The 13654-nt window shown below is 33.9% G+C and overlaps 1 protein-coding gene across 1 annotated transcript; it reads right to left on the minus strand.

Moving 5' to 3' along the window:
• Positions 1-362: 362 nt before the first annotated feature.
• Positions 363-2738, minus strand: LOC111397628 (auxin response factor 22-like). Its single transcript, XM_023024632.1, has 3 exons — positions 1723-2738; positions 1260-1368; positions 363-383 (listed from the first exon to the last, which is right to left on the minus strand). Exons 1-3 carry the CDS (start codon positions 2736-2738, stop codon positions 363-365), a joined length of 1146 nt encoding a protein of 381 aa, XP_022880400.1.
• Positions 2739-13654: the final 10916 nt, after the last annotated feature.

Genomic DNA, 13654 nt, shown 5'->3' on the forward strand with positions numbered 1-13654 from the left:
TCTCAAAACAACTAAGTTTTTGGATGCAAATTGCAGAATGTGCCTTATGTTTTTGTCCCATCTTGATAGTGCATGCGGAGTTACGAGACCTGTAATTACTTGTTCTATGACAAGCAATGAGGGATGCCAATTGAAATCTCAAATTCTGCAATTGAAGGTAATTTGTGAATGGTTTAACATTTCTCACAAGTTCACCAATTTCCACAAATTACTAACAATTTGATTAAAAATTTTATCTTGTGAAATGCAGGATGCCATCGAGAAGCTCTTGATCTAAATAGTAAACTAAACTAAGAACCCGACTACTAGTCAATATATATAAATGGCATATTGAATCACTAAAAAAGAACCCATGAGAGCAACTAAAACTCCATATGGCTAAGCTGCAGATTAATGTTTATTAATAGCATACCCACTACAATTGTAGCAAAGATAAAATGTCAAAAAAAACTTTGTTCTTTTTCTCCTTTATTTGCATATGAGATAGCAAGACATAGTCAAAAGGCATTTTGAATGTAGGATCTGGGAGACTATAGCTTGCCCATGTCATCACATTTAAAATATTTGCTTGAAGTGGTTCCAACAATTTGAGATGACTACAAACACTAGAAACATGTACATTGTTGGGAAACTAGAAAATGTAACGAGTATGGCCACAAGATATTAACTAACCTTAATAATCAAAACCCCAAATCACAAATTCACAAATTATCAATAATAGCAAATCAAACCCCAAATCACAAATTCACAAATTACAATATTAAATCTGTAAATCACCAATTAATATATACATAAATCACAAATCAACAATCAATCCATAAATGTACTAAAAGCTTAGAAAAAAGAGAGAAGAAATGGCTCACAAGTCACATGAGCCGACGGCACTCAGGCGGAAGTCACGGACAGATGGACAATAACGACTGGGGTTGAATAAAGCAAAGGGGATTTGGGGTAAAAGCGAGATAAGAGGGAGGAAAAAGAGTAGGTACTACGGAAGATGAAGTTATATAGAAGCGTCAAATGAAACGAGGGAAATTAAAAGGGGGCGAAATATGGACCGTATTTATGGCATGCATATGCATGCCATAAATTTGCAAATATGGACAGCATTTATAGCGTGCTTATGTATGCCACAATAAGTGAAATTTATTTATTCTAACATGGCATGCCTCAAGCAGCACGCCATAAATTCTCACATTGACGGCATGCGATTAATGTATGCCGTAAATGGTTTTATTAGTTGATTTTGCATGGCTTACATAATTCGCACTCCGTAAATAGAGTTTTTTTACGGCATGCAGTAAATGCACGCCGTAAATGTATGCCTTAAAAAGCTCCTTTTGTTGTAGTGATCTTTCCTTCAAGAGTCTGAGATGTGATGAAAATAGACTCACTACAGAAGATATTCTTGCTACTTCGTTTGCACAAATTTTTACATGAATGTTACTAACTAATCCCTTCTTGGACGCTCTTTAAAATTTTAATACATTTTCCTCACTCTTCTTTTCAATCGTACGATCTTCAATAAAATAAGATTATACGTAAATCAAAAAATTCCCATCTTTTTTTACCACACATTTTCTCAAAAAATACTATTTCATAATACATTTTACCAAAATTTCTCTTTATAATGGGACTCAAACAAGGGCTAAGTTAAGGTCCAAAACCACTTCAAAATCATCATTCTACAAGAATCCAGTTTATCCAACTTAGTACTATAACCTTATCACCAGTACTTCATAGTAAACAGTAACAAAAATAGATACGGCACACACATATACCTGAAGCATTCGCCAGGGAGAGGCAATCCATGTGCCACAACAAGGAGAAGTGGTCGCGGAGATGGTACCCAGAAACCATTTCTTTTTTGAAAACAGCTCAGTCTCCACAGCCATCTTAACCCTCAAGCCTGAACTTTTGGAAATGAACAAAGTTTCCTCCACCCTTTCTGCACTAACTACGAAATCCCTAGTCCCCACCCTCGGATAATACTCTACATCAAAAGAAATTCCTTGATCGGCCAAAGAAATTGCCTCCAATGCCAATTTTTCCCTCTTCTCCCTCTTTGCCAATGGGAAATTCCACCTCCCCATGTTGTCCGCGTGAATCGATCTCCTAATGCCGATGAAGAGTTCATTGGTGGAGTGTTTGCGAATAAAAACAACCGAGTCCCCGGCAACAAGTTTTTTGCTGTTCAAGAAGCTGCTCCAGCCAGAGGTTAAAAAGTGCCGGATCCCATAAACATGGCGAAACTCCCATGCAACGTTAAAATTATCTTTAAATATCAAATTCTGGAATGCAGTTGGTGGCTCAGCAGAGAAATCGATCCAGGGGAAAATCAATTCAGCACAAGATTTGGGAACACAAAACCTACCGTATTGTTTGTTAACATCGGACCGAGTCAAAATCTTGGCATATGAAGTCAAGTCGTTTTGCACATTTTCACTGTTATTGCCAATGTCTCTGAGGCGAGGACGGCGCGGGTGGAGGTGCTGCAGATGAATTTTAGCATAAACTTGATCGGAGTTATCGGAGAGGAATTGAACAGAGCTGACCTGGCACAGAATAAAGGGTCGACTGAGGAATAAACCGTAGCTCTGAATTGGGGTTGCCGATGAATTTTCAAGGTGGCCTTGTGGGAAGTAGTAGACGCGGGAACTGCGTGGAGGAATTTGAACAGAGGAGCCTGCAATTGCATTCCACACGGCGGGATCAACTTCGGTGTCGGTGGTCGACATGGCGGTGCAGGTGACGTATGTGGCGGTGCTGGAGATTATGGGTGTGGGTCGATGGAGGGTTTTCGAAAGAATTTACTGACGAATGAGTCTGAAAAAGACGCTGATTTTGTCTTAAAGAATGGGAGAGAACAAAAATTTCTTCACGCGCTTTAAATCCACTTCAGTACACGTTCTATATAAAGTTTATCACACAAGTCCTTAAAAAATTCATTTTTTAATTTTATGGGACAAAAATTTCATCCTATACCCTGCCGAGTAGTTAAACTTTTTAACATTGTTTTCATTCACACAAGCAATTTTAAATGTCACTGTTGAAGTTTCTGGCCAAATCCATTTCTGAAAAAAAAATCAATTACAAAAATTTTAACTCGATATTAAGTATTCGTTCGAAAATTTATAAATGATTCATAAAGTGGAATAGTAAGAGAAATATTATTGTGTCTCAAGAAATATGGGGATAAAAATAAATAGTAATTACAAATATGTAATTTAAATTAATGTTTGATTTTGAATGAATTTATAAATCATTAATAATTTTGCAGCCAACTGATGGCTAAAAGCGGAGTTGTATTGAATTGCCTTGAAGATGTGACCCATGCTTGAATGGCTATCTGTGGAGAGAAAGCTGAAGTGCAATATTGTGATTTTGACGACCAAACACTTCTATTCTCTAATTTCATTTCCAAGTTGTAGTTTTTCAAACGTAATTTATTTGTCATTTTTTCCCATTCAAATGCTTGTTTTATCATGCTTAAATTACTTAAAAAAAAAAATTAGTGTGAGATCGTTAATTTATTTATTTTGAATCACAGAAAGTAGTGGACTCGATGTATTTATAAGCACACTCAAACTTGTGCTTAATTAATAGTAGTCGTAGATACAAACACATAACAATTAATTGTTTCAGAAGATTTAAGTGTGTCTGAACTAAATTATTTTGAAAGAATATGTTTTGGAACAGTATATTGATGAAGAATGTGTGGTTAAAAATTTTTTAAAAAAAAATTTGAATTTACGTGTAATATTATTTTATTAAAAAATGTGTGCTTAAAATCATATTAAATCACTGTTAAAATGTATTTTTTTTTTAAAATGCAATTCAAACGGCCTTAATAAGACACAGATACGTCTTTCAATACTTCAGTGCGAATAGCTAACACTCTATACACTACAATGGCACCACTAAAACATCTCACCAAATTTGTCATTTTATGGTGTAAAAATATATACTCTTCCATCATGACTCTTACGTCACCCTTAGAGTTTTAGAAGTGCACGAAATTTCCATGCAACCTTTATTGCTTTTGAAGCTTAAACTATTTTTCATTTCTTCAATTCTTTCTATCGAAAGATAGACATTAAGATGTTTACATTATAGGTTAAACGAAATTGTGCAAAATTTAATAAACACGTTTGACTCTGTTAATAGTTGTGACCTGCCATTGATGGTACCTACAACTAGATGGAGTTCCTTGAATTCTCTATATCTACCTCTATATATACCAATACGGGCAAGATTCAATAATAAGTATATATTTTTATTACTATGGTCACCAACATTGTTCCAATATTTAAACACCGTGAGTATTCTTGAAAGAAAGGGTTTTTCAATTGTATTAAATTGTGTAGATAATTTATATTAAAGAGAGCAAATTAATTTTGATAACCCACAAGTCATCTTCGAAATATCACCCTTCTGTGTATCCATGAAAATAAACCCCCGAAGGAAGTAGAACCAAACATGAAAACAGGTATCACTGAAGCCGGATTTTGCAAGGAGTTCACGTCCCAATCTGTCGTGGCAATGTTACCTGTAGTATGTCTATGATCTGTAAATTCATTAGCAAAAGTGAACTATCTGAGAAAGATAGAATAGGGGAAATGTACACTTCTATAGCACATTTCTCTCTGTTCTATTCCATGCTATTAAAAATTTCCCAATTACAATATCAAGAGTCTTTATAGTTGTTTGAAGTATGATCATCAATTTAAAGTTATTTGGAGTGACGAATTTCGATAAATACAAAGAAAAAGATGTAATGAACGGCTTTTAAGCCAATAAATCTGGATTTAATTCATCTAATCAACCATGTCTACTATAAGTATTATGCCCTAGGTCCAATCAACTTTGGACATAAATACTTTTATATATAATTAATGCAATTAAATGGCAGATCTATTATTTATTTAATTTATTTAATTAGTAGACAATTAAATAAATAATAGAGTCCGTAGGTTCAAATATTTATAATTTGTTAATCACAAGGAGTTGTGATTGTGAGATACAAATTACATCTGATTGAATCTTAAATCATCCGTGGTAGTAAGTAATAACGAGATACGGATATCGTTATTACGGATAGACCATCACGTGTGACATTTCTTACTTGTAAAGTAAGTAGCTGATCTCACAAGTTAAAGTGTGGTGACACTTAAATGAACACGTGAATGTTTTGTTATAGAACAAAACATTGGAGACCCGTCGAGAGATTCCACATGGATAACTATCTGAGTGTCAGTGGTTAATCTCTAACGTTCAGTAGTAAAATTGGTCCTTTGACTTGAGGTCGTCATGGTACCTTATATGAGGACAGTCATACTTTGGTGGTGTTGGATGTTGCTCTGAAAAGGGCCGCTAATACGACATCGTTCGGGTACGTCAAGAATCGTATGAAGGTTGTGATTGATCAATAAATGATTCGTCGCTCTTAAATAGTAGGAGATTATGATCTGCGTTTCATCAATTAAGTCGATGATGAAATTCTTGGCCAAGGTGAACTCATAAGTCGAAAAGGAGTTTTTGATTTATATTGACTTAATAGTAGAGTGAAAGATATGATTGATGATCGAGATTGACACAGTTTCATATCTTGTAATTGATCGGATCATATTGACAAAGGGATTATAATTTCACGGTAAACGAACGAATTTGATTTTGTCATACCACGTGACATTTCCCATCACATGTATTACCCTGACACATTGTTAGATGTCAATCAGGGACGGCGAGTGTGAATTGACGATAAATTAAAAGGGTGTTTTAATTTATCAATTTTGATTAGATCAAAATAATATTTCACGTCGTTAGGCATCGTGGTCGAGAACCTAATGGGTCGCACAATAAAGAGAATTGGAAGATTGCAAATTGCCAATTGATTAATTTAACAATCGTTGGATAAATTAATTAATTGAATTTGTTATTTATATTCCCAAATTAATTAATTGGATTAATTAATTTACGGACCGGGTTTAATTAATTGGATTAATTAAATATTGGACCGGACCAAGTCCGTTTGGGTTTATATAAATACATAGCTAGGATTTGAGGTCCATATGGTTTTCATTATTCTTGCTGGCACAAGAGAAAACCCTAGAAGCTGCAATCTTATTCTCTGTGTGAATCACCGTTGGAGGCTGGACAATTGGACAGCTGTGATGGCAAATCAAGGTTGATGGAACTGAAACAAAAGCAAAGAAGTTTGCAGATCTGGAAAAGGTACAATCTTATCACAATTTCTATCTAAACACAAAGGCGATTCTTGGTGGGAATCGAGAATTATTTTAAATTCCGCTGTGCATGTATAAGTAGATTCCCAACAGTGGTATCAGAGCCTACTTTGTGTTTGTTAGGAATTGATTTACATGATTGAATAATCAAATGTTGATTGTACATATTTTTCTTGTTTTCTAGCAATTTGAAAATTTGATTTTCGGATTAATAAAAAAAAATTTGAATAGATCTGAAATCCGGGCAGCAACCGAAGCTGCCTCGACGGGCAGCGCAGGCGCTGCCTGGCGATAGAAGGGGGCAGCAGCGGCTGCTGCTGCTGCTGGTTTGGCAGCGCCAAGTCGGTGCTGCTGTAACACAGCAGTGTTACATCAGCGCTACAGCAGCGCTGCTATGGCGGAGGGAAGCCGCCGGCTTCAGGCCGACGGCGTCCCTGAAAACTAAGAACAGGCGCCGGCTATTCGTGTTTAGGGTTGCTTCAGAAATTTGGAGAGAAATTCTAGGGTTTGCATTTGGGTTGCAGTATTTGGAGGTGGGGTTCCTCTGCAATTAAAATAATTGGAGGCCCCTGTCTGCAATTACTTTCCAGGGTCAATATGCAATTTTAAATGGAGGGTCTATCATGCAATTAAAGTAATTGAAGGACTACTTTTTAATTTCAATTTTGGGTCTATTTGCAAATTGAAAAAATGATTTGAATTTGAAATTTAAAATAGTTTTAAAATTATATATTAAATGGGTTTGACCCATAATTTAATTTTGACCCAAATTAAAATTTTATTTAAAATTGACGACATTTTTCGTTAAAATTGGATTTTGACTTAAATATTAAACTTTGACCCCAATTGAATTTTATTTTATTTAGGAGTTTTATCCTAATTTAAAATATTTATTCAATTTAAATTAGAGTTTGACTCTAATTTAGAACTTAATTAAAATTCGATTTTAATTAATTTTTCACCCGAAGATATTTTAGAAATTAGAATTGGGTTCTAATTTGATATTTAATTAAAATTTGATTTTAATTAAATTGTTTCGCCCTAAACTTTTCTTTAAATTAGAGTTAGACTATAATTTAATGTTTAATTAAAATTTGATTTTGATTAAACATGTTCGCCCTAAAATCTTAGATTTAGAGTTGGACTCTAATTTTACCATTTAATTAAAATTTTGATTTTAATTAAATTAATTCGCCCTAAATATTGGAATCAGGGTTAGACTCTAATTTTGCTATTTAATTAAAATTTGATTTTAATTAAATTCAACCGCCTTAAATTGTAAAATTAGAGTTTGACTCTAATTTAATTTTTAATTAAAATTTGATTTTAATTGGATAATCCCGCCATATAATTGTTGAATTAGAGTTGGACTCTAATTTGGTATTTAATTGAAAGTAAATTTTAATTTCCCGCTAATTAAATAATTAGTTAATGTGATTAATTAATTATTTAATTGTTTCGATCCTTTTGTCTAAAAGAGTTTAGACGACTCAATTGCTAGAAACTTGAAATTTATTTGCATATAATATTAGATATTATATAGGTATACATTTATGTGATGAATGTATTATTAGTAGACGATTATGAACTCGACCATATGGATGTGTTGAATAGTTAATTTTTATTTTTGTCGTTTTATGGGCCTGCGAGCCTGTTATTATTGTTATTATTTTGGGCCTGCGAGTCCATTATTATTATTGTTACTATGGGCTTGCGAGTCCAATTTCATTTAGGCTTGCGTGCCAACTAGTATAGGATACATGTTGGAATTGGACTAATTGAAGAGACAAGAAGAGGTGGAGACCATGAAGATGGTGCATTTGACGCTGTTCAATGCTATACCCCTAGGAATTGACCAACTAGTCTTCCTTATGGTTCGGGAAGATTAGATAGTAAATCCCAAATCGTCTCAACTTGTTGAGTACACTCAAGGCTGGTCCATTAGGAATATGTTTGACACTATGAAATATTTGATATTTCTGAATGATGGGTTTGATTTAACTAAAATTTATCTTTTGTTGAGTATACTCAAGGAGATAAATTTTAGAGGCATATCAAGCTAACACATAAGATGCATGAAAACAAAGAGTTGTCAGCTTAATGATCTGGGAATTGTATGGAGATACAATTGATAATAGTATCTACCCAAATAGTATATTAGGGCTTGTTGAGTACACTCAAGGTCTTAATATAATAGATGGGATCCCAGCCCACTGGGAGTCCAGCATGGACTCCATAAATTTATGTGAGAGGAACATAAATTTTATTTAAATAGTGGGAGCATAATTAATTTAATAAAAGTTCATGTTAAATTAATTAATGCATTTTATATATTTTATTCTTTTCCTTTTTGTCATTTACATTTATATTAAATTGTGAGTAACCATGTGTTTTGAATAGCATACTAGATGCCAACAATCAAACTATATTTTCTTAATTGACACCGCGATTTGAGAATTATTCTCATGCATGAGAAAATTGGTCATGTCCTTGAGTAACCCTTTCTAGAGACACCTGCTGATGACTCAATTAAAGAAGAGGTGACTTCTATAGTAAACGCAATGATGACAATAGTACTGCAACGTATGTGATACTTGCAACTATGTCACTGAGTTACAAAAGCGACTTGAGAGTATAGATGTTAACACATAATTCTTCATTACTAAGAGTTGTATGATCATAATTGTGTGTGGAAGGATATGAGACTTCCGAACAACTATACGGGTGCAAAGTGACAGAGTAATCTTCAATCGATACTTAGACATTGAAGATGATTGACGTTGAGAAATGTCTCAATTGAATTCAATTACAAACCATGAACTAAGTAGTGACTTGGTTCTGCAATCTCTGTCAGAGAAAGCTATTCATAACTAATTATAAATTTAATGTGAATAAGCTTGAATGCAAAATTATTGAGTTGCTTAATATGCTTAAGACTGTTAAGCCCAACATCGAAGTTAGTAGTGGGCAAGTCATTGATTTCTCTAAAAATATTAAGAGGAAGGGGCTTTGTGAAAGCATCCAATATGGTCAAGACAGTGTAAGCAAAGGACAATACCAAATATAATGACCCTTGGTTTCATTATAGAATGAAAGGTCATTAGAAGGAATATTGTATGGCTTACGTCTATTTCACAAGTTTCCTAGGTATCTGATACCAGATGTAAATCCCTTATTTATACAAATATGGAGAAACTAAATAGAAGTATACCACTGCGAAAGGGAGAAGTTGACATACACGTTGTAGATGAGCAAAGGTTGCTGCATTACCTGTATGAATATACTTCTTGCCATTGCCATTTGGTTTAGTATTGGAATTAGAGAAATGTCGTTTTATGTCAACCATAGCTGTAACATTAAAATGAATTTCATGTTCGAACATGAACTATTTTAATGTTAAGGATAATTGTTTGTTCTTGTTTATCTTGTTAAAGATCCTAATGACTATGGTAAATTACAAAAACGACATTTATATTCTTTAATACTAAAAATTCTATAATGAGTATAGAAATTATAAGGTATAAATACTATAATCTAATTATTACCAAAATCTGGCATGATAGACTTTGTCATTTAGATGAAATGTAATTCCAAAGTTACATAAAGATGTATATTTAGGATTAATTGATTTTGACAAGTAAAAATTATGCATGTCTGGCACAATGACCAAATCTTCTTTTACTTGAAAAGAAGAAAGGTCAGCATAATTATTGGTCTAATGCATAGTGATGCATATGGACTCATGTCAAAAGATGTCAAGTAATGTTTCTCTTATTTCATCAATGATCATGTATACTTGATGAAAACTCAAACATGAAACTCTTGAAAAGTTCAAGGGTTTCACACTAGAATTAGAGAAACAAATAGGTAAAGATACCCTCACATTAAGATTCGATCAAGTGAGAGTATCTTAAAGATAAAATCTAGATTATTTAAGAGAGAATGAGATTCTCTTACAGTGGACTCCTTCATATAAACTACAGCAAGGTGGTGTATCTAAAAGGAGGAATCGTTAATTATTAGATATAATGCGTTTAATAACAAGCCATGCAAATCTCCCAAAATTGTTTTAGGTCATGCATTGATTGCAGTGTGCAACACACTAAATCATGTCCCATTTAAATTGGTTAACAAAACTCCATATGAGTTATGGAAAGGCAATAGTCTCAATTTATCTTATATGAAAGCTTGGGGCCATGACGCTTATTTGAAGCGTCTTAAATCGGATAAGTTTGAGATTAAATCCGATAAATATATATTTGTGGGATATTCAAAAGAGACATTTGAATATAAATTCTATTATGAAGAAAGTCTTCGTCTCACGACATATCGTCTTCTTAGAGAAAATGTTTACTCTAGAAGAGGGCAGTGGGAGTAAAATAGAATTTGAAAGACTTCAAAAGTCCACAGATATAGTTAACAAAGTAGATAAATTCGAGTTTGATCCCATATCTGATATGGGACATACTTTGGATCAGGAAGTAAAGACTCATGAGGACATGACAGCTCTATGTGAATCTAGTAGGATCATTCGACCTTCAAGAAGGTGCGAATCCATGATCATTAAATAGGTATTAGTGATCCAGGACAATGAACCGGCTAGTTGCAACAAAATAAAGTCAAGTGTTGACTTAAAAGAGACAGCAAGATGCCATGATACTCGAAATGAACTCGGCGTATGTGAATAAGGTTTGGACCTTGGTCGAGCCTCCTGATGGAATAAAACCCATAAGGTTTTGTAAATAGTTTACAAGGGAAGGGTCGATGTGGATGTGAATATCCATATATACAAAGCAAGGCTAGAAGCAAAGGTTAAGTGTTGACCTTGGTGAAACCTTTCTTCTGTGGCCTTGCTGAAGTCCATTCGGGTTTTATTTGCAACAGTTGCATATCGTAACTAAAGGTTAAGATAAGTCTCTATGGAGCTGAAATCTTCGATTTAATGGAAAAAGTCAAAGTGTTTGATTTTATCAAATTTGAAGAAGAATTGTATGTTTACAAGAAGATAGTGGGAGCATTGTCGTATTCCTAATATAATAGAAAACGATATCCCTATGCTTCAATCGTTGAAATAATGGTTGTTAAAGGATTTATTCATAAACAATATGGGATAAGCAACTTGATCTATAGAGATAGATCTAAAAGATTGGTTAACTCATCCCAATTTACATAGATGAAATCTTGAGAAGATTTCATATGGAGAAACTGGTTTACTCTTAAGCGGTATGTTGGAAAGGTTCCAAACGTGAAGCAACCGTTGATTCAATAGTATAAACCTAATACATGGATACTTCAGAAGTAGCAAAGAGTTGCAATATAGATCATGATGTTCATAAATGAACTTGGAGTAGTTCCTGATATTGTTGATCACCTACAATAGTATTGTGATAACAATAGAGCCATTGTGAAAACAAAGGAACTAAGGTTTTATCAATGATCCAAACATGTATTAAAGCGATATAATCTCATCAGAGAGATAATACATAGAAATGACGCAAAGAGAAGAGCAAATTTTCACATCTAATAATATTGCAGATCCACTAACAAAGAGTTGTCGTAGTATAAACATGATCGCCATGTAGACTTATGATATTTGATACATAAGTGATTGGATCTAGTGCAAGTGGGAGTTTGTAAGTATTATGCCCTAGGTCCAATCAACTTTGGACATAAATACTTTTATATATAATTAATGCAATTAAATGGCAGATCTATTATTTATTTAAATTATTTAATTAATAGACAATTAAATAAATAATAGAGTCCGTAGGTTCAAATATTTGTAATTTGTTAATCACAAGGAGTTGTGATTGTGAGAGACAAATTACATCTGATTGAATTTTAAATCATCCGTGGTCGTAAGTAATAACGAGATACGGATATCGTTATTACGGATAGACCATCATGTGTGGCATTTCTTACTTGTGAAGTAAGTAGCTGATCTCACAAGTTAAAGTGTGGTGACACTTAAATGAACACGTGGATGTTTTGTTATAGAACAAAACATTGGAGACCCGTCGAGAGATTTCACATGGATAACTATCTGAGTGTCAGTGGTTAATCTCTAACGTTCGGTAGTGGAATTAGTCCTTTGACTTGAGGTCGTCATGGTACCTTATATGAGGACAGTCATACTTTGGCGGTGTTGGAAGTTGCTCTGAAAAGGGCCGCTAATACGACATCGTTCGGGTACGTCAAGAATCGTATGAAAGTTGTGATGGATCAATAAAGGATTCATCGCTCTTAGATAGTAGGAGATTATGATCTGCGTTTCATTCAATTAAGTCGATGATGAAATCCTTGGCCAAGGTGAACTTATAAGTCGAAAAGGAGTTTTTGATTTATATTGACTTAATAGTGGAGTGAAAGATATGATCGATGATCGAGATTGACACAATTCCATATCTCGTAATTGATCGGATCATATTGACGAAGGGATTATAATTTCACGGTAAACGAACGAATTTGGTTTTGTCATACCACGTGACATTTCCCATCACATGTATTGCCCTGACACATTGCTAGATGTTAATCAGGGACGGCGAGTGTGAATTGACGATAAATTAAAAGGGTGTTTTAATTTATCAATTTTGATTAGATCAAAATAATATTTCACGTCGTTAGGCATCGTGGTCGGGAACCTAATGGGTCGCACAATAAAGAGAATTGGAAGATTGCAAATTGCCAATTGGTTAATTTAACAATCGTTGGATAAATTAATTAATTGAATTTTTTATTTATATTCCCGAATTAATTAATTGGATTAATTAATTCACAGACCGGGTTTAATTAATTGGATTAATTAAATATTGGACCGGACCGGACCGAGTCCATTTGGGTTTATATAAATTCATAGCTAGAGTTTGAGATCCATATGGTTTTCATTATTCTTGCTGGCACAAGAGAAAACCTTAGAAGCTGCAATCTTATTCTCTGTGTGGATCACCGTTGGAGGCTGGACAATTGGACAGCTGTGGTGGCAAATCAAGGTTGATGGAACTGAAAGAAAAGCAAAGAAGTTTGCAGATCTGGAAAAGGTACAATCTTATCACAAATTCTATCTAAACACAAAAGCGATTCTTGGTGGGAATCGAGAATTATTTTAAATTCCGCTGTGCATGTATAAGTAGATTCTGAACATCTACTTCATTGCAAAATGCTGGACAAATGCTTTTGAATCAATCTCTTCATTCACCTTATATAATGTCAATATATTAAGTCCAAAATCAAACTTAATGACCTAAAAAAACCAGATAATCAATCCTAACAGCAGCCAGCCTAAGAAAATGAGAAAAACATTACGAGTCGAACCTTCTGCCTGCAGCCTGTGGTGCTTGTAGATATGATAACGAAACATAACACGGCAAAGTTCAATTGTATAACCTATATTTGCCAGCTCATTTTATGGC

The sequence above is a fragment of the Olea europaea genome, chromosome 7, assembly GCF_002742605.1.
Source record: "Olea europaea var. sylvestris chromosome 7, O_europaea_v1, whole genome shotgun sequence".
In the NCBI taxonomy this organism is placed as follows: domain Eukaryota; kingdom Viridiplantae; phylum Streptophyta; class Magnoliopsida; order Lamiales; family Oleaceae; genus Olea; species Olea europaea.